At 54.3% G+C, this 25,440-nt stretch overlaps 3 protein-coding genes across 7 annotated transcripts in view; 1 reads left to right on the top strand and 2 right to left on the bottom strand.

Annotated features, from left to right (window-relative positions):
- The window catches only part of MGRN1 (mahogunin ring finger 1), a 50,386-nt gene extending 43,791 nt beyond the window's left edge, over nt 1-6,595 (bottom strand). The window contains exon 1 of one of the 5 annotated variants that reach the window (XM_037029832.1): nt 5,755-6,595. In XM_037029832.1, coding sequence (XP_036885727.1) covers nt 5,755-5,872 — 118 coding nt within the window. In that variant the 5' untranslated portion in view covers nt 5,873-6,595. The remainder of the gene's footprint in view (nt 1-5,754) is intronic. The other 4 variants (XM_037029830.1, XM_037029829.1, XM_037029833.1 and 1 more) reach the window with 4 other exon arrangements.
- A 3,892-nt stretch (nt 6,596-10,487) lies between these two features.
- UBALD1 (UBA like domain containing 1) lies at nt 10,488-18,136 on the top strand. The gene is made up of 3 exons (XM_037029856.1): nt 10,488-10,724; nt 14,064-14,126; nt 14,448-18,136. Exons 1-3 carry the CDS (start codon nt 10,605-10,607, stop codon nt 14,799-14,801), a joined length of 537 nt encoding a protein of 178 aa, XP_036885751.1. The 5' UTR covers nt 10,488-10,604; the 3' UTR covers nt 14,802-18,136.
- A 2,762-nt stretch (nt 18,137-20,898) lies between these two features.
- CUNH16orf96 (chromosome unknown C16orf96 homolog) overlaps nt 20,899-25,440 on the bottom strand; it is a 35,032-nt gene continuing 30,490 nt past the window's right edge. Inside the window, exons 15-17 of the mRNA XM_037029855.1 lie at nt 23,109-23,171; nt 22,151-22,355; nt 20,899-20,983 (exon numbers count right to left, since the gene is read on the bottom strand). Coding sequence (XP_036885750.1) covers nt 22,165-22,355; nt 23,109-23,171 — 254 coding nt within the window. The 3' untranslated portion in view covers nt 20,899-20,983; nt 22,151-22,164. The remainder of the gene's footprint in view (nt 20,984-22,150; nt 22,356-23,108; nt 23,172-25,440) is intronic.

Below are 25,440 nucleotides of genomic sequence, written 5' to 3'. Positions count from 1 at the left end.
GCTCTGCTCTGGAAAGAGTAATCCAACACCAACAGGGAGCGTGGTCAAACAGACGTTCCCAGACTGCCCTCAACACAGAAGCACACACAAGTCTCCTCACGTCCACCTTGGGCACCCCCCTCAACTGGTGGCAGACCCAGACATCTTCGGCCCCCACCTGACACCCTGTGGGCTAACACACAGCCCTGTCTGATTAGCTTGCACACTAAGGAGATGGGGGTTGCTTTCTGCAATAAAAAATGTGCACAAGCATTTCTTTAATGCCTATTGTGCACCACGCCCAGGTGCTGTGCGACAAAGGGCTCAATCTGATTTCTAGTTCTGCCAAAGACGACAAACGTCTGGTGTCACAAGGACATGGCAAAGCTCCAATAAGATAATGGAGGTGAAACGCTCTGCAAGTGCACATACCTGATCACATAGATAAGGTTTGGATCTGGGGCAGAGCCCCCCACCCTGGGCTGGTGGGTCACGGGGCTGATCAGCCCTCCTCCTGACATTTCTCTGGGGTTACCTTCCCAACATGACACCAGGACAGAGCAGCAGGTGTGCTCTGAGACACAATTAACAGTAACAACAGCAGTAGAAGGAGCAGCTGTGGCAGCAGCCACCCACAATGAGGCACTGCATGTGTGTACCTACTGCGCTCCAGGCTCTCGCCACGTGGAGGACACAACCTTCTCTTTCAGTGCTTGAATGCGGTGTCCTAACAACTGCTTTGAACCTTGGCTGGGAACTGGCTGGCTATATGATGGGGCAAAGAAGTGCAAAAATAAACTCTCACTTTTATGGTCAACTGATTCTTGACAAAAGTGCAAAGGCAATCTGATGGGAAAAGAATTGCCTTTTCAACAAAAAAAAATGTTGAAATAATTGAATATCCATATGCAAATAAATTATCATACATCTTCACCTCAATCACACATGAAAAAAATTAACTCCAAATGGATCAGCAACCTAAATGTATGAACTGAAACTACTGAATTTCTAGAGGAAAAAAAAGTGAGATCTCTGTGACCTTGGGCTGGGCAAAGATCTCTTAGGTATTACTCCCAAAACATTAACCATTAAAAAATTTTTAAAAATCACTCTGTCTGCTGTAGCTCAGTGGACTGAGTGCCCACCTGTGAACCAAAAAGTCACCAGTTCAATTCCAAGTCAGGTCACATGCCAGGGTTGTGGGCCAGGTCCCTAGTAAGGGGCGCTCTAGAGGAAACCACACATTGATGTTTCTCTCCCTCTCTTTCTTCCTCCCTTCCCCTCTCTAAAAGTAAAACAAATTTTCTTGTTTAATTTAAAAATTGTAATTCAAAAAGTGGCTGGCATTGTTAAGCGGTAGTGTGCTGTCACTGAAGTGACTCAATATGAATGGATTTTTCACAATCACTATCAGGTCAAAATGCAAATCTCTATGAAGACCCTGACCAGCAAGACCATCTCCCTGGAGGTGGAGCCCAGTGACACCATCAAGAATGTGAAGGCCAAGACCCAGGATAAGGAAGGCACCTCCCTATCTTTCTCCACCCTCACCCCCTGCCCCCACCAGCAGACATACAGCTGGAAGATGGCCGCACTCTTTCCAACTACAACATCCAGAAAAAGTCCACCTTGCACCTGGTCCTCCGTCTACTGGGTGGCTGTTAATTCTTCAGTTTTGCATTCAGTGCCCAGTGATGGCCACTACCCCACATTCTAGCCATTTGTCCCAATTTAAGTTTAGAAATTACCAGTTTCAGTAACAGCTAAACCTGTTCTAAGTGTTAATAAATGTTTCATTTGCATGATAGAAAAAAAATTGAACTTCCCCAAGATTTAAAACTTTTGCTCCTCAAAAGACACCACTATGAAAATAAAAAGACAAGCCACAGACTGGGGAAAAATATTTGCAAATCACAGAGCTGATAAAGGAAATGTACCATCATATCTAGAATAAAAAACTCTTGCAACTCAATAAGACAATCCAATTTTTTTAAACTGAAGAAAAAAAACTAAAACACATTTTACACACACACACACGCTATACAAATGGCCATTAAGCACATGGAAATATGCCTAACATCAGCCATCAGGGAAATGCAAATCAAAACCACAATGAGATATCACAGCACACCCACTAGGATGGCTATAACTAAAAAGACAGACAACAACAGGTGCTGACAAGGACATGGAGAAGTTGTAACCCTCACACAGGGCTGGTGGGAATAAATGTAAAATGGAGCAAATACTATGGAAAACTCTGGCAGTTCCTCAGAAGGTTAAACATCGAGTGACCCTACGACCCAGCAGTTCCACTCCTAGGTATCCGCCCAAGAGAAATGAACAGGGCCACATGACTGTTCACAAACGTTCACAGCTGCACTACTCATTAATAGTCGAAGTGGAGAAACAACCCAGAAGTTCATTAACCAGTGAGTAGATAAAATATATTGTAATAAAGTACACGCATAAAATATGCTCTATAATAAAGTACACGCATGCTACAACATGGATGAAGCCAGACACAAAAAGACTACATGTTGTATGATTCCCTTCATGTCTAATGTCTAAAAAGGGAAAATTTTAAAGACAGAAAGCAGATCAGTGACAGGGTGGGAATAGGGACTGACCGCAGAGGGACGAAGAAACTCCGGGGAACGATGTAAATGTCTAAACCTGACTGCGGTTTATGGAATTGCAGTTCCATAAATTCACTTGAAGTCACCTAATCGTATGTTCACAGCAGATGAGTTCTAATTATACCTCAATAAAGTTGTTAAAAGCAAGATAAATACAATGAAAACAAGTAAATATTACCAAATTTAAGCAAAGTACTGTTGTTGGAATGTACTTTGAAAGTCCCAGAAAGAAAGACAATTAGACAGGAGATCTTAAAAGTTCTCACCATACACACACAAAGTAACTGAGGTGATGGTGTTAACACGTGGTAATCACTTCCCAATATATACATATTGCAAAGCATCACACTCCATACCTTAAACAGCACAATGTTATATGCTAATCATATCTTAAAGCTTGGGAGGCCCTCGCTGGTGTGGCTCAGTGGACTGAGCGCCACCTCCTGAGTTCCGGGTCAGGGCACATGCCTAGGTTGGGGGCCTGTGAGAGGCAACTAATCAATGTATTTCTCACACACTGATGTTTCTCTCCCTCTCTTTCTCCCTCCATTTCATCTCTGTAGAAGTAAATAAATAAAATCTTTAATAAATAAATAAGTAAATAAAGCTGGGTAAAAAACTGGACAGTGTAAGAGGTGTTTAAAAATATTAACACCTGCCCGGGTAGGTAGCTCAGTTGGTTAGAGCCACATCTTGATATGCCAAGGTTGTGGGTTCAATCCCTGGTCAGGTACATACAAGAATCACATAAATGATCACATAAATAAGTGGAACGACAAACTGATCTCCCTCTCTCTCTCTAAAAATCAATTAAAAATAAAATAACCCCTGACTGGTGTGGCTCAGCAGATTGAGCTGAGTTCTACAAACTGAAAGGTTGACAGTTCAATTCCCAGTTAGGGCACATGCTTAGGTTGTGGGCCAGGTCAGCGGTTGGGGGTGTATAAGAGGCAACCGGTGGTTGTTCCTCTCCTTCTCTTTCTCCCTCCTTTCCCCAGGAAATAAACAAATAAAATCTTTTAAAAAAAACAAAATAGGATAAAAATAAAAAATATTAGCATCCAAGGATTCTTTCTCCTCGACATAATCAACTAAATCAGCAGAGACCTGAAAAGATAGTAACTTTCTCATAAAAACAACTGGAAGGTCCAATAGAGACACCCACTAAAATCATCTCAAATCCCCCTGTACTGCTAAGGTCCCATCTGCCTCTGACTGACCCTCCCTAAGCAAGGGACTAGAAAGCAAAACGGAGAGCCTTCGGACTGGACAGCCCCAAAACACTGCTGTCCCTGGCAGCAACACCAAGGTGGCCCATGACATTCACCTGGGTGCAGCCCCAAACTACTAGTCATGGCTGACTGGGGTGCTCATTGGTGGATTCTGAAACCAAGTCCAAGCTCAGAGGGAAACAGTGTCCCAACTGATTAGCAAGGCCTGCCACCCAGAACCCAAAATGGAGCTGTAAATGCCTCGTATTTGTTTTGTCCAAAGGTGCAAGTGAAGGGACATCCAGTTTGCTCTGGTCCCAGATGATGCAAGGTGCCACATTGAACACTTTGATACCTCCGCCATACCACTGCTAAGTGCTATCAGGGGCTGAAATGGTCAGCTGATTCCCTTATAGAGCCGAATACTTTTCCAGGACCTCTTAGGTCCCTTACTGTCCAAGGATTAGCCCATTTTACAGAACAGAAAACTGACCCAGGGGGCTAAGCAACTTGCCTAAGGTCACTCAGCTAAAGATAGGGTGAAAGAACATCAGCAATGGGAAAAAATGACTTCAAACGATTGCTCCATCAGATCTGGAGAAGTCAGCTCACAGAACCTCCAGAGGATCCCTATACCAGGCCGGGGCGCCCTGCCCTGCCATTGTGTTTAGGACACAAGCAGGCATGCCTGACTAGGCAACAGTACCTTCTGCTGAGTTCTAACTGCATTGTGGTTTGGCTGACCTAAATCCACCCCCACCCCCCTTTACTTCCAGTAGCCCCAGACACCACTTCTTTCACCTTCCAAAGTCAGGACAGAGCAATTCTTAAACTTGAGTGAACATCAGACCCACTTGGGGAATGGGATTTAAATGCAGGTTCCTAAGCCCCCAGTAGGTCTGAGGAAGGGACTGGGAACTGCGTGTTTCACAAGCTTCCCCACTGGTGGAAGCAGGTGGTCCTGAACCACACTCAGAGGAAACCTGCCCGGTGGATGCCCACAGGCCAACTGTGAGGTCTAGAAAACACATTGGATGAGATGCTTCAGAAGACCCAGTAGGAAAGTCTCCATGATGTCCAGACTCCCCGTCCTCTTTCTTCTCTCCTTGCCTTGGCAAATAACCAGATAAAGAGATGGACCAGGTGAGGAACTGGAGCTAAAGTCCTGGGTCAGGCCACACTCATTAGACACAACAGAATAGAGAAGAAACAACTCATCAGGGAGTTGGTCTCTTGGTCCCAGAAGTGCTTCCATCCAGCTCTGAGACCTTAGGAAAGTCACTTCCTATCTGGTGGCTCAAGTCTCACGTCACCAAAAAAAAAAAAAAAAGATCCAGGGACCAAAGAACCCAGAGGTCCCCTCCAACCCGTCTCCTGTTCTCCAGCAAGATTCCCAGCCTCTTCCCTATGGAGTATAATCATCTCGTAGGGCCCAATCCTACTCCCTCCACCCCGCACAAGCGCCAGGTCACAAGAGAGCTAATAACTAAGCCTCTGTCCTCCATATGAGATGGAGAGTTTCTGAAGATCCAGCCACCAAAGAAAGCCAAAACCGGCGATGGTGTGATGTCGATCTTTATGACAATAACCACTTTGTAAGGATAAACGAAGCGCCGGCCACCGTGCTAGGCCCTCCCCAGCGTAGCGCCCAGAACCTCATCCCTGCCCTACGGCCTAGGAATTTCCCACGGGTCTCCCCAGTGTGCAAACAGGGACCCGAAGCACTCAGGGGTGAAGTGACTGACCCAAGGTCACCCGGCCTGGACGAGGCAGTCAGCCCGGGGCTCGCCAAACCCCGGGATCCGGGGTCGAGGGGGTGCGGAGCTGCGGGCTGGCAGACAGCAGGAAGGGCTGGGGACCCAGAAGAGCCCCCACCCCGCCCCTGCGCTGAAGGCCCCGCGTGGGCGCGCCTTGCCCGCCCCGCCTACCGCCAAACCCGCGCCTCGCCGTCCGCTCACCGGACTTCGGAGGGTAGCGATAGGCCGAGTTCGCCTGAATGTCGATGTCCTCCACGCCCGCGATGCGGCGGCTCAGGATGGAGCCCATGGTGCGCGGCGGGGTAGGTCAGACCGGGACCGAGGTGGGTCGGGGACGGCTGCAGCGGCGTCTTCACGCAGACATGGCCCGGATCAGGCCCCACGGACGCTCCCCCAAGGCCGAAAAGCCTCAGCCTCGGAGCCCCCACCCCCGGCTCGCCCGGGGCCCGACGCCACGGAGGCCCTCCGCACCCGCCCCCCACGTATCCGAGGAACCTCGGGAAATGGAGTCCCCTTTCCTCTGAGGGCACCAGGCTACGGCGCGGGAAGCTCGCCTACTAACTACATTTCCCAGGACACTCCTCGCCCAGGCCCCGCTGAAGTTGTTGATCAGTGCTCTGGGACATACCAAGTGAACTGAAATCCAAGAGGCGGAACCATCAACCGCACCGCAAATTGTCCTGCCCTTGCATTCCAAGCACAGAACTAAATTATAACCTTTTAGCCTCTAATAATCTGTTCATATATATATAAACTCTTCTGTTTACCCGCTTCCATTTACTCCTCTCGGAAATACCTCCCTGAGCCACATGGTTCTCCCCACTTCCCAGGGTTTAGCTCCTGCCCCGGCCAGCAGAGGGCATACTTACCTATCACCGGACAAGAGCTGAGGTAGAACTCAAGCTTACCTGGAGAGGTGCTCCAAGAGGAAGTAAAACATTTGTTTTAGCCGTTTCAAGGCATTTCTCTGGTGCCACCTCCAAAACAATCACTTTGAAGACATAATTCTACAGCCCCTTTCAAAGAGGCAGTAGACCTCTCCCCATTTTACAGATAGGGAAACTGAGGCACAAAGAAGGGAGATCCACAAATAAGGTCAGGATTAAAGCCTCACAAGTTGTAACAAACTTTGCTAGCTTTTGATTTACACAAAACTCAGCAGGAAACACAGGAATGTTTTTTTTTTACCTCGTTTTATGGAACCTGCAGATTAGCGAGAAAACACTTAAAAAGGTGAAAAGTATAAATGTAAAGTGTAGTGGGTGCTATGGGGCAATGGATTGAGATGAAATAATAGAAGAGACCTACTATTGATAGGGCATTCAGGGAAGGCATCTCTGAGGAGGTGACATTTAATCCTGGAGGCAAACTCTAAGCAAGTAGGCCAGGTTCCAGGCAAGGGGAACAGCATATGCAAAAACTCTGAGGCAGCGAAGATCTGACTATGACCCATGAGCTCAAAGGCCAGTGTGGTTAGAACCAAGTAAATGGAAGAGTATGAGAACAGAGATCAGGAAGAAGTGAAGCAGTGGCCAGACCTCAAGGCCCCCTCGGTCAGCCAGCATTGGGTCATTTGAAACATAAAAAAGACCCTAGGCACACTTCATGGCCTCCTGGGGTGAGTCCCTCAAGTCTATACTTCTTAAACCTCTTGAGAGGGTCCTCACCTATTCATTCTTGTGCTCTCAGAGCCAGTCACCCAGTGTGTGTCTGATAAACAAACACATCTGTTGAGTGTTTGAAAGGATAGAGGTGGGGAGGCAGCCAGGGAATGCTGAGAAGGCAAGGGCCCTGAGCCTCAATGAATTGGCTATGTCAATTTTGGCAAAACCTTTACCTTCCTAGACCTCAGAAAAGATGAGGGCACTTCCTGAAATGCCTTTTATTCCCCCATCCCCCATCTATTGGCTTCAGCTGGCTGGCCCCATTTGAGCCTGCTAAGGAATCCAAAGTCCACTTTCTGGCCTGGCCGATCCTGGCTGAAAGCAAGGCTTTTTACTTCCCCGCTGCTCCTGGGAAAAGAAGCCAGCCGGGGTGCTGGGGGGTTGGGGGACCAGAGGGATGACCTTTGCTCCTGCCAGCCCCACCTGCCCCCACCCTGTTCTGGGCTGCACAAGCCTGAACAGGTAACTGAGTGGTGCCTCGATAAGAGTGGGGGAGGACATTTCCTGCCTCTCTCAGCAAGAAAAGCCTCCAGTGGGCCCTGAAAGCGTCCACCACCACCACACCACCTTTGCCAGAAACACACTCTGCTGGCTCACTGGGTGCCTGCTCTTCTACACTGGCAAAAGTGTAAGGCCAGGATTCCAGCCTTAGTTTCATTATCTGTAAAAGAGTGTTTGGGCTCACTAGACAGAGGCAAAGAAAGAGATGAGTGCTAGAAATAGTTCAGTGGACGCCAGGCCTATGCTGAGCCAGGCCTATGCTGAGCACCTCGCTGGCATTAATCCTCCATAGCAATCCTGAGAGGGCTCCTGGCTCTCACCTTGCATTCTACAAATGAGGAAACTGAAGCTCAGAGCCAGAGTAACTTACCCAACATCAGAGTCATTAAGTGGCAGAGTCAAGACTGGCATCTAGGTCCATCTGGCTCTAGACCCTGCTTACCTTCTACCCTGCCCTGTTGCTATCCCAGTGGTAACAGCAGCCATATTCAGAGCTGCCTACCCTGTGTGGAGCACTTTCCCCACAGTAATACGTGCTTATGATGCTTTGCAGAGGTGAAGGACATTTTTTTAAAAGATTTTATTTATTTATCTTTAGAGGGGAAGGAGAGGGAGAGAAACATCAATGTATGGTTGCCTCTCCTGCATCTCCTGCTGGGAGTTGGCCTGCAGGGAACCAGCCTGCAACCCAGGCATGTGCCCTGACTGGGAATTGAACCTCGATCCTCTGGTTCGCAGGCCCCCCCGCTCAATCCACCAAGCTACACCAGCCAGGGTGAAGGACATTCTTAAATAAGAGCAGATCTCCTGGTATCATCAGGGTTTGCAAAAAAATAGTGAAAACAATGATCCCTCACAAGGCAGAAAAGAGGCCAAAACTTTATTTTCCAAGTGGACAGGGTGACTTCAGCCAGGGCTGAAGCACCCACTGGAAGAAAACACTGAATCCTCTTTCTGCCAATGGGCCAAGCTCCCAGCTCCACACTCTAGCAGGGATCCATTCCCTCCCCAACCTATACCTGTGCTCCAGTTTCCCCCACCCCTTACAACCCTGGGACATTTCAGGCGCTGTCCACACGTCCCCCATTCTCCTCCTCCCACCAGCCAAACTCGAAACGCCTAGAAGGGGGTGAGACACCCAGGAAAAACTCCCTAGAGAGTGTTGCAGGTCCCTACTACTCCCCGCCCAGTAAGAGACAGTCCCTCTACTACTCCCAATCCAATTCTGCGCTTAAGGCCCTTGGCAGGGGTGGACTTCTCTGTAACCACACTCAAAACATCGCCTAAACTGACTGGATCCCTCTGCCACCATCTGGTCCCCACACTGCCACAGCCAGTGAGTCTAATGTGGACAACGGATCAGATCTATTAAAACCCCTCAATGGGCTTTAACCCAGCATCCCCAGGGCTTGTATCTTCTTCCTAAGGGCACTTTTCACACTTGGAATTCATCTGCTCCCGAGAGTTTTGACATACGCCCACACCCAGCCCCGCCACCAGCCCACCCCTCTTGGGTTTCATCTCTCCGCTGTACCCGGGCTACGTCAGAGCTCGGTACAGTCAGGACCCAACAGCTGCTCAACAAATTAAACCGGGGCCCAGAAAGCATGAGCAATCGGGGCAAGATCATTCAGAGCACTGGTGACTGAGCCACCCCTCTGCCTGGGGCTTCTCCTCAACTCCCTGCCCCGGCCCCCGTTCCAAGACCTCTCTCATGTCAACCCCCGAACCCCGAGATCCAGACCCAGCAGGTCAACCGGAAGCGGCGCGTGCGAGTCTGTAAACACAGCTCGCAACGCCCCACCCCATTGTTCTTCAGCCCCCGCCTCCGCCTGCCACGTGACACAACCCCGTCTGCTCGGATTCCGTGCCCGCCCCCGACAACGTCTCATTGGGCAGCCAGCTTTGTTTACCTTATATGGCCAGGTCCTAACACCCTGCGGTTGCTCATTGGCAGAGATGCGGCCTCACTCATAGACGTCACACGGGACCGAACGAGGCAAATATACTGGGGCATTCTGGGAATACGAGTTCTGGGTCTCCCCGGAACTGAGTCCGCACGGTCCTGCAATCCGTACGTTTAAGGCCAGCTTTCCGGCAAAGCACAACAGATTTTGCGTGGGAACATGGAAGGGCCACAGGGAAGGAATCTCGAGTTAGCAAAGACTGTCGGCCTCGCTTGTCTCTCCCAGGCGCCATCCCTACCAAATCTCAGCAGTTCCTTGGGCCTGTGTACCTGGTCGAGCGCCAGACCGGGGAGGGACCCTCTCCACACGTGCGGGATGCACCGGGGGGAAGGGGGAGGGAGTTGAAGAGACTCGGAAGGCTTTCCGGAGGTGGTGATTTTGAGCCAAGTCCTAAAGCGTAGATTCATTTATTCACTGAACGAATATATACTGTATGCCCAATCTTCGAGGCCTTGAGGCCCAGTGCTGTGTATCTGTGCCACAATTGCCATAGTGCGCCCCTGACCTGAGGGTGCGCCCACTCACAGCTGTCAACCAGGGGCTCGGGAACCAGAGCCTTGACAAAGACTCCTGTGGCCTCCGCTCGCCTACACCCGTTAGTGTCAGGACAGGGGCGGGTCGGCTCTCTTCAAGGTCCGCCTCTGCACACAGTAGGTGCTAGGCCCGCGACTGCTCGACTCGCGGCCCCAATAGAGCGCGGGCGGGCGCATTCCGGACTACATCTCCCAGCATGCCTCCCGCGGCCTCAGAGCGAGGCGAGGCTCGGTGAGTCAGAGCCGCACAGTAAATATTTGTATTAGCCGGAGCCGGCTCGCTAATGGTGGACGCGTGAGCGGAGAAGCGCGCGGCGGCGGGAGGCCGGAGCGGGCATCGCAGCGGCGGTGGCGCCATGTCCGTGAACATGGACGAGCTTAAGCACCAGGTCATGATCAACCAATTCGTCCTGACGGCCGGCTGCGCGGCCGACCAGGCGAAGCAGCTGCTGCAGGCGGCCCACTGGCAGTTCGAGGTGCGCGAACCGGCTCGGTCGGGGGTGGGTTGGCCGTCCCGCGTGGAGGCGCGTGCTGCGGAGCCTGTGCGGTGGAGACGGATGCGGGTGCGCGCTCCGCCGGTCGCGCGCCAGGGTTCGGGCCCCAGCGCGCACACTGGGCGGCGTACAGTAGGGTCCGGCGGCGCGGCCGCGTCTACGAGGCCCCTGGATACGCAATTCCGCGTTGGGTGAGCAGGGGGAACGGCCTGCTCCCTCTGGGGCCTGGAATCTCAGACCCCAAGTCCCCTGGCGATGGGGATGCGGGGTCCCCCACTATTGTTCCGGGTAAGGGCAGGCCAGGGCGGGGCGGTGCTGGGGCCAGGACTGGTAGTGGGGCGGGCGGCCGGAAGGAGGACGCCCTGGCTTGGGCCAAGCTGGACACGCGCTGGCCCCCTTCTATCTCCCCGAGCCGCGGGGTTGGGGCAGGAGAGCCCTGGGGCCCACTGGCAAAGTAGCCCCGCGTGTAGGTCTGCGTGCCTTGTGGGCAGCCCGGAGGCGCGTGTGCCAACGTACATGTGCACTTGTATTTACGCACGCGCCACGCTGCGTGTGGGAATGTTGGCGTGTGTAAACACGCAGTCTACCCGGGGCGCGGGTGCGGAGTTTGTGCTCCTTGCACATACACGTCGCCGTGTTACAGGTAGTGTCTGTGCATGTACACTCAAATGTACAGTGCTGTTCTGGGGCTCTCCTCTGTGCTGGCAAGGACATCTACCTGCACCATACAGGCGCGGTGTGCGGTTCACTGGCTTTCAGTCAGCTGGGCAGGGGGTGGTACTACCCCAGTCTGGCCCTCATTCCCCAGGCCCCTGACCCATAGAGCACTAGGGCCCACGGCTTGTGCTGCCAAGAGGCCACCGTACCTAGCTCTGCAGCCCCAGAAATAATTCAGGATGGTATCTAGGGATGAGGCTGGAGTCCCTTGAACTCCATTCCTCACAGATGTAAGGAACCAGCCCCAGTCCAGTTGTAGTGTCTGTGCCCAGCAGGGCCCAAAAACCTGGTTCCCTGTGGGGAATCCGCCCAGGGGAGGTGTTTGGGCTTGAGGGAGGGACCAGGAGCCAGGGGAACTTCCTGAGGGCTGGAAGAGATTGGAATTCCCACCCTGAGTTTGGGACATTCTGGGAACCCAGTGGTCACCCAAAGGATCTTTGCACACCTCCTTCCTACCAGAGATCTGATGACTGTGTGGCCCTCACACCAAGAGATGCTCTTTTTCTAGGCAGGTCTCTTCCCCTTCCTGACCTCACTTTTTTCCTCTGTACCTTGGGGATATGAGTTGACCTCTAAGGGGTGAATGCCTGCCTCCCCATTCCCAGGCTGGCAGCCCCACCCTCCAGGAAGCTAGCTCCCTAATCAGCCCGATTGTGTCTGGGGCTGGATGTGGCAAAACTTGCAAAACCACATTCATGGCAGTTTGCTTGAGTCCCACATCAGCATACATGGCTCCTTTCCTGCATGGGGCTGGGCAGGCAGGTGTCCAGGGGACAGGCACTCTTTAGCTCAGCCCATAGAGCCTGGCACCAGCTTGATGGTCACTCAGGCAGTGCAGATTGGTGTTGATTGATCACAGGAATTGAAAATACAGTTCTGAGGATGGAAATGTCTGAAGAAAGACTCTGATCCCAGCAGGGGCAAGGGCAGCTTACAGACAGGGGGCTGTAATGACCCCCAGTGGTAGGACCCCTGTGCCCAGGGGTCTGTGAGTTTCAGTTTCATTGTCTGTAAAACAGGATATGGGTACTAGGAAGGTTCACTTAAGGTGAAAATGGGTCATGAGCCCCCAAACCTTAGGTCTCAGTGTGGGAGTGAGTGAGAGGTTCCTGGTGGCTGACCCCCTTCTGCCTTCCCAGCTTCAGCTGGCAGCCTATGGGCAGAAGGGCTGACCCAGCCCGCTGGAGGCTGTCTTTTTGGGTCATAGTCTCTGTGATTCAGGTGTTAATGGGGACAGAGGCTGCAGGGGGAGGGGAAACTTCTGCTTTAAGGGGTGGGACAGAGGTTTCTTCCTGGAATCCTTACACAGTGGCCTCTGGAGCTACTTTTAGGAGAAGAATGGTTTGGGTGTGTCCCTGGGATTCCAAAGGTGGGGCTAGGGGTCAGGAGGCTATGGTTAAAAATCAGTGCCCCTCTTCCCCTAGCTTCCACACCCTTGTTTGGAGACACAGGTAGGGAGTTTCAGCAGGAAATGCCCAGAATAATTCACTTGATTTTACTTTAAGAAAATTACAAAACCCCCAGGGAAGTCCTGGGAGCCAGGCTGGGTTTCTGGGTATATTGGGGGCAGGGGAAGAGATGGGCAGCACAGGGCTCTGGGGAGGCAGTCAGAGGGGGTGGTGATGGTGGGCAGAGTAGTAGGGGCTGCTCAGAGCTGGGTCTGGGACTTGGCAGAGCCTGGCAGACCCTTCACACACTTGATTTCCTCCCCCAGCACTTTCGCAAGAGCAGCTGGTTCCCTTATTTTCTTTGACGCCCTCCTGCAGGGGCTGAGCCCCAGGGCACACCAAATGTCGGCGCCTTCCTGGGGGCTCCCAGAGGCCGTACAGGAGCCCTCAGCCCCTTCACTCCAGTCCCCCAGAGCCTCCAGATGGCTGATCTTACCCAGACCACCTCTCCTCCCCCTTTCCTCACGGTCCTGGGTGTAAACCCCACCTCTGCTGTCCTCCTGCTCTGTCTGTCACCTTGAGAACATTCTGTTGGGGGCTCACATTAGCTGGACAGGGGGTGCAAACCCCGACCATCCTACTTCTGGCTCTCCCAGCTGGAACGTGGATAGCTCTCTGGGGGTCCCTGTTGCAAGGGAGGGGAACCTGAAAACCACCTAGTTCAGCCCCCTTGTGGTGCAGATGTAGAAACAGGCCCAGAGCAGGGTGACCCAGGGTGACTTGGTTATCCAAGGAGAGGGACAGGTGGGTCACAGACTCATCATCTGGGGGCCTTCACCAACTGGCTCAGAGGTAAGGAAACAGGCTCAGAGAGGAGTAGGGACTTAGCACCCATGGAGTTGGTGATAGCTGGGCTGAGGTCCCTGGGAGGCCTTCCTCAGGAGACGCTTAGACCCCACAGGTCTAAGTGCTGTGTGCAAAGTGGAGGCACCTGGTGTCCAGGTGGCAGACAGTGTCATGAGAGTCTCCACCATTCCTGCTCAAGGGTCTCAGGAAGTGGTGGGAGTCGAGTGGTGACAGGCACTCTGCCTCAGCTCACATCTCCTACTTGGTAGCCAGGCCCAGGGCTGCACCAAGCCTCAGAGCGCCTGGAAAGAAGGGAAGCAGCGGGGTTGGGCAGGGTACCAAGGGTGAGCTTGGGCTTTTCTTCCCACAGACGGCCCTCAGCGCCTTTTTCCAGGAGACCAACATCCCCTACAGTCACCATCACCACCAGATGGTAAGTGTCCCCTGCGGCCTGAGAGGTAGATACGCAGGGGTCTGCTAGTTCAAGCTGCTGTGGAGCTCTGCCTTTGTTCCCAAAGCTTCTACCCCTGGGATGAGCCACCAGCAGGTGTGCAGGACAGCCCAACTCAAGACCCCACCTTTCCTCTGTGAGCCCCTGGCTGGTGGACTGTGGGGGGAGCCAGGTGCATCCAAGTCGGGGCACAAAGTCTCCCAACAGAGGCTGGGCGTGTGTCTCCAGCTAGGAGCCAGTGGATAGCTCGGGGGCCTTCCAGAAAGGGTGCTTACTCCTGCCTCTCTGCTCTCCTCCCCACAGATGTGCACTCCCGCCAACACCCCTGCAACGCCCCCAAACTTCCCTGATGCCCTCACCATGTTCTCCCGTCTCAAGGCCTCTGAGAGCTTCCACGGTGGTGGCAGCGGCAGCCCAATGGCCTCCTCGGCCACGTCACCCCCGCCGCACTTGCCCCATGCTGCCACCAGCAGCTTTGCAGCACCCAGCTGGCCAATGGTGGCTTCACCCCCAGGGGGGCCACAGCACCACCAGCCTCAGCAGCCGCCCCTGTGGACTCCGGCACCCCCTTCCCCAGCGTCAGACTGGCCACCCCTGGCCCCCCAACAGGCTGCCTCAGAACCAAGGGCTCACCCTGCCATGGAGGCTGAGAGATAAGGGAGGCCCCTCCCCCCTCCCGGAGGCCTGGACCCCGTGGGGCGGGGGAGAAGACATCTCCACGGGCCCCCTTTTACCCTCCTCTGTCTGCACCCCCTTTCCCTGGAGCCCTGGAGGGGAGAGACTGGACCCCAGTGCCAGCACACAGGCTGCCCTCCAGTGCACGAAGTGCAGGCTCACAGTACCCAGCTTGCATGGATTTGGTTCAGTCATCTGGGTGCTCGTGGACAGAACTTCAGAGACCAAGCAGCCTTCCCCAGAGGACTCACCCCACCTCAGGAGTCCGCGGAGACTTGCCTGGCTCCTGCTTGGAGTTCCTTGGGGCCAGCAGACCTAGATCCCCACCCTCGTGAATGCAGAGCCTTCTCCGCATGTGTGCGTGTGGCTGTGTCTGTATTTATACGTATGTCACTATTCAAGAAGCAACCTAGTTGATGGGGCAGCTGGACTTTGCATGTTAGAGTGAGCCCCTGAGCTCCTTGCCCATCGTTCCCCTCCCCAGGGTCCTCTCCTCTCCTCACCCCTTAAACAGCCAGCTTTGCTGTTCCTTGCAGAGAAAAGGATTGTGGGAAACTCCAGGACTCTTCCCACCCATCCCCCGGCGCCTGCCTGCTGGGACTGCCTGCATGCCTCCCCCAGAGCCCAGGGGTGCCCCATACCCATTTCCTTTCCCCCTTTTAACAAAGGAGAAGAAAGAGTTCCAAACCACCACCAGGCTCTGTGGTCTTGCCTTGTATCCTCAGCTTTGCTGCCAGCTGGCCCTGTGTGTGTGGAGGGTGGGGGGAGGGCACAGACAGCCCAGAACAGAGGGCTATCCTCCAGTCCTGCCTGGCTTCACACTACTGTGTGTTGCTGTCTTTTCAACCACAACATGCCGTGGAATCTTCCTGTCTACCAAAGGTTTTTCCCGTGAAGTTAGTTTCTGGCCTGTGTTCCCAGAATCCCAGCCTCTGTCTGCCCACCCTTCCCCCTTCCTGGCTAGAGGGATCCTGACTTCCAGGGCTGACAACTGCCTTCCGGTCTGTCTGAGTTTCACATAAGGACCTTTCTTCCTGTCTCAGGGCCCCAGTAGTTGGCTGCGGGCTGGACCCTCAAGCCCAACCTCCAGCAAATGTTCTGGGTGGGGAAGGGCCCTCCCCTGGGGAGGCGCAGGCCGCAGTGCCTGTAGTCTGCAAGCTTGACAGGGATACACCGGCCTGGGGCAGAGTCCAATCAATGCTCAAACCATTGGTCACTAAGGAGACAGGCCACTCAGGGGCAGTGTACAGTGGATCCAGGCTGCTTCCAAGCTGGGCTGGGGCAGGTATCCAATCTAGCCCTAAGGAAGAAGCCAGATGCCCCACTCTGCCCTGGGCTGCCCACACTGAGGGAGAGGGTCCTTGTGGCCTCTGCAGTTCCTCACCAGCAGACCTCTTCCCTAATTGGGAAGAACTCGGTTAGCATCTCAGCCCTGTGTGGATTGTGCTGGGTTGGAGCATTTCTTCTATTTCAGAAGGTCTGCCTGGCACAGCTCGGCACTCGCCACCCGCCACCCGCCACCAACAGTCCTCTCTTGCTCCCAGGTACGGGGCTGAGCTTTCTGACAAGGATGCCTCTGCCCTGCTGGAATCTGGACAGGCCCGTGATGAAGCCCACCTGGGATGATTGTTTACTCTCTGGTTGTCACTGGAGACCAACCGCTGAGCCCCCACTTGAGCTGTTGCTTGCATCCCCAAAGTTTGTCCTCACCATGAAACCCACTTTCCAACAGCCTCTTGGAGTCCGGAGAGGGCACAGCTCTGCCTGGGGTACAGCTTCTCCATTCTTTTGGATGGAAGAAGATTCTTGGGAAACTGATATAGCCCCTTTTCAAGTGGCAGGAAAATGCTTTACAGAGGCAAGCATTTCTGGGTTACCAGCTGTGTGAGGTGAGCATGCCTGGGCTTTCCCAGAGAGCTGGCTACCAGGGTGGCTGTGTATTTTGGAACCATAGGAGACAGTGAACTGTGGAATTTGCAGTCCTGGAGACCGGGGGGCTTGCCCCCCGGTGGGCCCGCCCCCCGGTGGGCCCCTGCAGGTCTGTACAGAAGCGCACGCTCACTGTTCAAATGGGTCCACGGACCAACAGCATTGCCTGGGGCTTGCTAGACCTTGGGTCCCAGTTTAAGAAGCATCTCTGCGGTGCTGGTCCATTGGAGGTGAGGCCTCTTTCTGTTTGTGGAGACCTTGTGGGCTGGGCTTGGAGGTCTCAGAGGGTCACATTAGATTGGAAGGGACTTGAGGTTCCTGTAGATACCATTTTCCCACCCTGGGCCCTGTGGACATGGGTGCTGGGCCACTCTATCATGGGCATGGCCTGTACACTGTGGATGTTTGGCCAGCATCCCAGCCCTACCCACTAGGTGCCAGTGGCACCCTCATGCTGTGACGACCAAAAATGTCTATGGACATGGCGAACTGTCCCTTGGGGGTTCTGTGAGAAGACAAACAGGCCCAGACTCCTGGTCCCTCCATGTCAGAATCTCAGGGGAGGCCCTGACAGTATCATTTTAAACACTCCCAGGATATTACTGATTGACTTGTACACAAACTAAAAACCATTCAATTGCATACTTCAAAAGGGTGGGCTTTGTAGTGTGTTCATTATGTCAAAGCTGTTATTAAAGGTAAAATAGCTCCCAAGTGCTTCCAACCCAGCACAAACTTAGGAAGCACAAGAGTCCCCGGGGTACTTAAGGCAACAGTCTGGAGGAGGGCCCAGGGATCTGATTTTTAATAAGAGCCCCAGGCAAATTGGGACCCAGGGAAGGAGGAAGCAGAGGGTAGGGCTGGAGCTGGACCTGGGTACTCAGGTACTTCCCAGCAGTGCAGAGAGAGACCTGCTAGGTGTGCCTGGGCCCCCTGTCAGCATCTCAGGACAAGGGGGTGGCCGCAGAAGTGAGCCAGACAAACTCACGGGGAAGCCATGGGGGGGCCTACATAGCTGCCACGTGCCCTCAAAATTCGAGTGTGACACGGAGAACCTGGAACCTCCCTTAACTTCCCAAAGCCTGGAAGCTCAGGACCAAAACCAAAGGCATCCATAACCATCCACTACATATTCCAGTATAAACTGGCTGAAAAGCATAGGTTCTGGTGTACCAATGGAAAACGTATTTACAGCCACATTTAGCTGAATCTCAGATGTCTCTCGGGCACCTCCTGGGGAAACCGACCTTGTTACCTCAAAGTCTAGCCACTTCTGGGCTTTGGACATCTACACAATCACCAGACGAGCTCCAAATGACTGTTTCCAAAATTCCACTCTAAAAAACACCATTTGCACCCATGAATTTGCTTAAAGGAATGTGAGTTGATCTCTGTGTGTCTGATTTCTCAAGAGGAGATATGATGGTGTGTGGGGGTGAAGGTCTGGCCTCGAGGGTGACAACAGGTCCAGTGCCCTCTGGGCTGCCCTGAGACGATGGGACAGGGTTATCCTAGGGGGTTGCAAACTCACAGTCCCCTGATGTGTGCTGTCTGGCTGTCATGGTGGCTTGGTGTTTTGTTTTTGTCTGCCAGTATTTTCAAATTAGGAGAGTCTACATGAAAAGCCTCACTTCTGGCTTACCCTGGGAGTTTGTAGTATTGCCGAAGTTCCCATAAAGGCCACAAATGGCTGAAGTCAAGCATTGCGGCAGGGACACAGCTTGCCCTTGGCCGGCCAGCCCACTCCAATGGCCACCAGCGTGTGTGTGCGTGTGTCTCCCTTGGAATCGGCTGGAATCTGAAGGGGATCTTGTTTCCCCAGGAGGATTTGAAGTAGGTGCCTTGCTCCATGGGGTGAAGCAGCACCTGGCAGACGAATGACGACTCGGAAATGCTTTCTGGGGGCAGGCAGGGCTCCTCCTTCACACTGCTTTACAGAGAGACGGGCTGGTTCCCCTGCAACATTCCCTGGACGACAGGGATGCCCCTGAGGCTGCTGAAGGTCCCCAGGGTCTTCCTGGGGATCTCTGAGAACACATGCCGCTGAAGAAAGCCACCCTGTTCCTGAGGCTGGCTCCCAAACCTGGTGGGTGGGGCCGCTGTGGCTCTGGAGGTCTCTGGGGCTTTTCATAGGGGGACTCATCTGAGGACAGACCGGCTTTGACTCTGGTTGCTTCCCTGTGTTGGTGTCGGGGAGGCCATCTGGGTTGGCCAAAATGAGATACTTTGAGGCAGAGCTATTTCCAATTCCTGCATTTGGAAAGGTCTGGCTGCCTAGCACAGCTTATGGTTGGGCAGTATATGTATTTCAAATGAGTCTTAAAAGAACACCCCTCTTTTTAAGGGTAGGGATGCTGGGTCCTCCAGGGGACGGTTGGGGAGGGCCCACTTCCAGTGTGGCCGAGGCCTCTGAGAGCCTCTGGGAGCCTGTTGGCAGAGTTCAGCTCTGCTTCCTGGGGCCATTTCTCATCTAGGGAATTCTGGAGGAGACATTCTCTGCAGATCCTGGTGAAGCCATGAGCAAGAGGAGGAAGGAGAGAGGAGAACCCCTTCTCTGGCTATCAATGTGGGATTTTGGAGGGTCTCTGCCTAGAGTCCCTAAATTCAAAGTCAGGGGTCAGACCAAGATGTCAGGGCCCCTGCACAGAAGGCCCTCCCTCCAGTGCCTCGGCCGGCCGAGGCCTTCTGGCAGCCTGCTTCTGGGTACTGGTGGCGCCTTTTTCCAGTGCAACTACACACATTTGGGACACACGTTTGCTGCTGTTGGCTGTTTATACCATAGGATTGGTGGGTTCACAGTCACTGAAAGAGAGGATGTGTTCAGTGGCCTTTGACTTGCATCGGTGGGTTTGTGGATTTGGGGGGCAGGGTGGTTACCACCCAGCATCTCCATTCCAGCAGAACCTCAAGGCAGGACACGATGTTTGGCCAGAGACACCTCCTTCCCCTTCCTGCTGGCTCATTCATGCAGCCCCACATACCCGGCCAGTCCACATGACTTCCCCCTCATATGATAGATTTATCTCGGTCTGAAGACGGAAAGTTCTAGGGACCCCTCTAACTTCTAGGCAGACTAAGACAGTTGGTCACCCTACTCCCTGTCCAGCCTGGCCCTGCCTCTGTCCCAGATTCCGAACGTGGTCCCCTTTGCAGAGGAGGAGGCTGGACCTGCGTTCTTCCAACATCGCCACTCTTCGGACTCCATCCCTGGCACTGTCCACTCTCCAAGTGCTTTCCCTGCTGGCATGGGGGGCCACCTTCCTGTGGCAGCTGCCCTGGGAGTGGACACCGCACCTCCCAGGTTTCAAGGCCTTCAGGTCCCTGCCCTGGGGCTGGGATTAGGAGGCAGAATCCTTGCCACCTGGGACCAGGCCAAAGGCTGGCTTCCCCCACCCCCACTGGGGACAGGACTGTCTTCCCATGTCGCTCCTGGCTGGCTGCAATTGGGACTGTGGTTTCCTACCTTCCAGAGCACTGAGGGGTCCGTCAGAATGCAAATGGTTACCTGGTGACACCTGGACCTCACTCCACTCCCTGAGCTGCAGGAACCAACTAGGCACTGACTCTGATGTAAACCTGAGAAATGGCTGGGAAGGCAGCTTTGAGGGGCTGAGAGTCCTGCCAGGCGCCTGTGGGTGCCTTCATTGTCAGGGTTTTAGGGGACAAGGCTGGCATGGGGTGCTTCCCTAGGAACCCTCAGCTTCCTGAGTGCCGGAGCCTGGTCATGCTTCCCTTTTCTGCCATGGGGAGGTGATGGAAGTCCAGGTCCTCATCCCTGTGTACGACACCCGAGAAGTACAGCCTCATGGGTGGGAGCTGGAGAGCTGAGGCCTCACTGTGGGACCCTAGGCAAGTCACATCAATGTCCCTGCCCACAGACCCCTGACTGCCCACCACAGGCCTGGGCGGCTTGGGGCACTTTGCCACAGTGGGAAGGATGACAGGAGGGAAGACCGGTTGCAATTCTCTGCCGAGGGTCAGCTTCGGTGGCTTTGGGTGGCTCTGGGAAGCTGGCACAGCCACCCCCCACAGAAGACACCAGGCCTTTTACCCTCAGCCACAGTCAGAAAAGTGAAAGATGGAAAATTTTATTCCGGGGAGGAGTTGCCAAAAATACTCATCTGTGACATGGCCGTGGGGTCGGAGGCTGGGGCCGCAGTGCCGGTGCCCACAGCAAGCAGCGTAGACTAGAGTCGGGGAGCGGGTTTCCATTTGTACACCGTCCTTGGAGAGTTCTAGAAAAGAGAAGTCGAGGCTGGTAGTGGTCGCAGTGAGGAAGGGGTGGGGGACCGTTAGGAAAAGGGCAGGTGCACAGTGTGCCCGGACCCCAGGGGCCATCAGACCTAGGGAGTCCTGCATGCCAGCGCCCAGGCACAGCCCCGAGCCCCCGGTCCTCCCCCAGGGCAGACCCTTGGACTGCTCACTCCAACTCACCCCACCATCCCAGGGGCCTCTAGTGGATGGTGGTGGCGGTGGGGGAGGTCATGCCCTAACACTGCATAGAGGGAAAATTTTTTTAGTTTTTATGAGATGTGATAGAAGGGTCAGAACTACACTAAGGCCAGAGAGCACAACTAGACAAGCTAGGGAGCAGAAAGGGAACAAAACTGAGAGGGAGAAGAACAGGATGGATAAGCCATCCAAGGGGAAGAACCAGGCCAGGCACGCACGATGCAGGCTGGCGTGTGTGAGCAGTGCTCTGTGATCGAAGGAGGGCCACTCAGCTGTCAGCTTGGAATGTCTCGACCTCCCAGTTTGCTGCTCCCACCAGGCACACGGGGGTTAGTATGGGAACGGGTCACACGGGCGTGCAGGACCCCAGCCCTGGATGGGACAGAGTGGTCCCGTAGTGTTCCAGGCCACTGCCCAAGTTCCTCAGGGATTAGCCAGAGGTAAATATAAGTGGTCAACTTCTTTAGATGTTCACTTTAGAACAGTAATTAATGGTGGAAATAATCGACACAAAATTTTTAAAAGTGCCCACAGTAAAATTTGGTTCCCATGAGAAAATTGATCCTGGCAGATTCAATGGCCCGAGAAGAAAATGGACAGTGGTGGAAGCGGAGCCGGAACTGATACTGATGAAATCATTTCAGCAAAATAAAAAGGAAAGTGTTTGTGAAATCACTTCAACTGTGTCGTACTGAAAATTGGTCAAGGAATTAAATTGGCTTAGCGGAAAATTCAATCCAGAAAGCTGTGTTCTTCATGTCATGTGGGATAAGAAGCACTGTGCTGTGTGTATTTATAGGCAGACAGTGAAGACAGCCACCAGTCAGAGTGAGTCCTCCCTACGTCCAGGGCCCCTACACCTTCCTCAGGCCAGGCTCCGGCCTGTCTCTGCTGGGGGGCGGGGGGGGGGGGACGGAAGGGACAGTGCAGGCGCAGGGCACAGGACTCACAGGCTGTCTGGCTCCTAGGTGGGCCGCATGCCAGCTCGGGATTCGAGGCGCTGAGACCTTGGGTGCCTGGTGGACCCTGAGGCCTGCGAGGGGTCCTGCGGGGGCGGCATCAGCGGGGGCAGCGGGGGCGTAGACGGAGGCTGAGCTGGCATCATTGGGTGGGGGCTGGAAGTAGCTGAGCGGATGCTGGCACGGGGGCGCAGGGCTGGGAGGGGTAGGAGAGACCCATGATTTGTCTCAAGAACATTCTGGGCAGGGGCTGGCCTGACTAGGAGAGAAGAAGCCCCAAGATGGAAGTGCCTCACTGCCCATCCTTAGTCGCAGGCAGCCTAGACTTCCTGGGGGTGGAGGGAGCAATCCAAGATGAAGCACAACAGAGTGGATGTCAAAGTGGAGCAGAGCACCCGGAGGAGTCCCAGCTCCCGCATTCCCCTGCCGAGGTCACTCTGCCTCAGCTTCCCCCGCGCCCCACCCCCTTCAAATGGGCTGGCCATACCCACCACTCCTAGCTGGGATGAGGCCTGGGTGAGGTAAGGGGCAGAGTGCTTTGTACACTGAAAAGCACCCACAAATGCCTGGGCCAGGGCGATATGAATCAGGGGAGCTCAGTTCCCTCCAGCCTGGCTCACAGGCCCCAGCTGAGAGGCCCAGAGAGTGCATGGACTCCCTTATCCCACCTCTGCAGCCGACTGGACACCTGGGGAAAGACACCCAGGTGCCTTCCCAGCCTGGATGTCCAGGACAGGAAGCCTGGCTGAAGGGTGAAGCAGGAGCCCAGGACAGCTGGAGGCCTACCAGGGAGCTGGGTGCTGGAGGGGGCCTCTCTGGGGGGCCTTCTTCGGCACTGGCACACAGTATGTGAAAGGTGGGTGAGGTGGGCAGGCAAGCCCCAGTCTGGGGCTGGGGGACCCAACCAGAATCCCCCTTGGGCCAGGGAGTTGGAGGAGCAGGTACTCACAGGGGTAGGTGGCACCAAAGCGCTCATACAGGTTCCGAGTCGGGGGATGTGGAACCTTCACGGCTTGGTGGGAAAGAGAGGGGAAGAGACGGGAATGGGTGGCAGCTCTTGCGGAGCTCAGCCCCCCACCAGAACACTTGTCCTGCCCTCGGCTCCAGTAGAAACCTGTTCACTCCGGTGGGACTGCTGTTTCCCCCACCCCCCTGAACACACCTACCCTTCCCATTCCTCAGTGGAAGGACCTTCTCTCCCCACCTTCTCGGGCTTCTTAAAGTTCTGATATTAGAAAAAGGGGTTTTGAAGGTAACTCAAGGCCAGGGAGGAGACAGTAAGAAGACACAGATGAAGTGCTGGCAGGACTACTTCTAGGTTAGGTGTCTGGCTGTTCTTTAGGTCTTCCCACCCGGGGGGAGGGGCGGACCGCTGTGGCACTCTTACCCCCGCCCTCCTGTCCATCTTTTATGTGTATGCATATTTTAAGTAAAATTCGCATAATATATAATTTAGCATTTGACGAACAATTCAGTGGCGTTCATTCACAAGGTCATGCAGCCATCATCTCCATCCAGTTCCAGAACATTCTCATTATCCCAAAAGGAGACCTGGTACCCATGAGGCAGTCACTCCCCATTCTCCCCTCCCCCCAGCCCTTAGCAACTGCTAAGCAGCATCTGCTGATGTGATTTGCCCGTGCTGGGCATTTCATAGAAGGGAAACCATACAGTATGTGGTCTTTTGGGTTTGGCTCCCTCTTCCACTTTTCAACCCAAAGTGTCCCCTTCTCCTCGTCCAGCCAAGAACCACCATGACTGGCCATCCAGAATCCAGGCCAAAGGCTTCTGCAGGAGAAGACGTAGGCACATGCAGGACAAGAGGCCACAAGAGCAAAGATGAGGGAGGAGGAGGAGTGAGGAGGGTCTCAGAGGGGCCAGGCAAGACACGGGTCTGGAGGAGAGGGCCATGCCTGGCGCCCGGCGAGAGGTACAGGGCTGCTGTGCTCCTCCTTACGCAGGACACCAGTTGCTCCCTCTGCCTGAGCAGCTATGTCCGTCTCTGGGCGTCTCCTGACAATTCCTGCCTCAAATGTCCCTCCTCAGAGAGTCCTTTAGACCACCCACTCAGCAGGGACCACCCCCCAGCCGACCTGTCCCCCATCTCCATGTTTCATCTGACGCACTCACTGACCGACTCGGTCACATGTCACCGTCCTTCATGGGGTGAAAACCCTAAGGGAGCAGTACCTTCGGTGTGATGACAATGGGTTTCCCCAGCAGCTTCTAAAACACCCCTGGCACCAACAAGGGCTCAGGAGACCAGGGCCATGCGGCAGCAGGAGGTGCCACACAGGCTCCCTCTGAGAAAGGACTTGGTGCTCAGCTGTAGGAAATGCAGGGAACCAACAGCCTCCACCTGTTAGTACCTTGGGGCCCGGTAGTACTTTGGGGGTTTGTTAAACCTTCAGGGTTTGTTAGCGCTTCCAGTCAAAAGTGGGAACACAGGGCCCGGTCATCTGCTGGGCTCTCTGCTCAGAAGCTCCCCATTGGTCTGGCCTGGACCTTCTCAGGTCTGTGCGCTGTCTGAGGGTCTCTTCCTGCGCCCTCCCGCTCCTTCCTCCTCTTTGTTAATACCCTTCCCTTCCAAATCTCTTGTATCCCTAACTCGGTCATAGGGTCTACAACCTCAAGGACCCAACTGGTGCCACCTGAATTCCCCATGAGCCTCTGGGAACTATATAGCTTAGGTCATGCCCTTCGAGTCTGAGTTAAGAACCGCCACCCATGTGCTTTATGTGTTCTGCTCAAGAGCAAATGCCTGGCCGAGGGGTGCTCCTTGGCCCCCACTGTGATCCCCAGTTGGTGCCTGTATCCCTCCATGAGTCAGAGGTGGAACCTGCCAACCAGCCGACCAGTGAGATTGTCAAGCAGCCTCCTTGCAAGGTAAGGGATGTGGATCCAGGAGACAGATTCAAAATGGGGCCACAGTGAGGCCCAGGAGCCCAGCTGCTCGGCTGCTGACCCCGTGCTCTCCTGGATGTTCCCTACAACCTTGGACTCTGTATGTCCAAACACAAACTCACCACCTGACCCCAACATCGGCTCCTCTTAGGCTCGCCTCCACTTAAGCCAGGAGACTCCCAACGGGAGGGAACACCTGAGCTCTGGCAAGTAGGAAACATTCTCCGGGGGTTCCGGGAGGAGCATGCAGTCTGGGCAGAAGCCCGAAGGTGAGAAACGGGGGTTCACTGAGGGAGAGCGAGTGAGCAGTTCCATGAGGTTGAATGAAGGGGACGGATGAGGCCAGGGGGCCATGGGTCAGGGCAGCCCAGGAGTCC

Source organism: Sturnira hondurensis, unplaced genomic scaffold (genome assembly GCF_014824575.4).
Source record: "Sturnira hondurensis isolate 20B ecotype Veracruz unplaced genomic scaffold, ASM1482457v3 Scaffold0020579, whole genome shotgun sequence".
Lineage (NCBI taxonomy): Eukaryota > Metazoa > Chordata > Mammalia > Chiroptera > Phyllostomidae > Sturnira > Sturnira hondurensis.
Note: the sequence above shows the minus strand (reverse complement) of the source record. Positions and strands in the feature narration are given on the sequence as shown.

Bases quoted from the DNA above. Each gene is read 5' to 3' on its own strand.
- UBALD1 (XM_037029856.1), top strand. From the start codon at position 10,605: ATGTCCGTGAACATGGACGAGCTTAAGCACCAGGTCATGATCAACCAA. The intron at 10,725-14,063 runs GTGCGCGAACCG...TTCTTCCCACAG, and splicing joins CGGCCCACTGGCAGTTCGAG to ACGGCCCTCAGCGCCTTTTT. The intron at 14,127-14,447 runs GTAAGTGTCCCC...TCCTCCCCACAG, and splicing joins GTCACCATCACCACCAGATG to ATGTGCACTCCCGCCAACAC.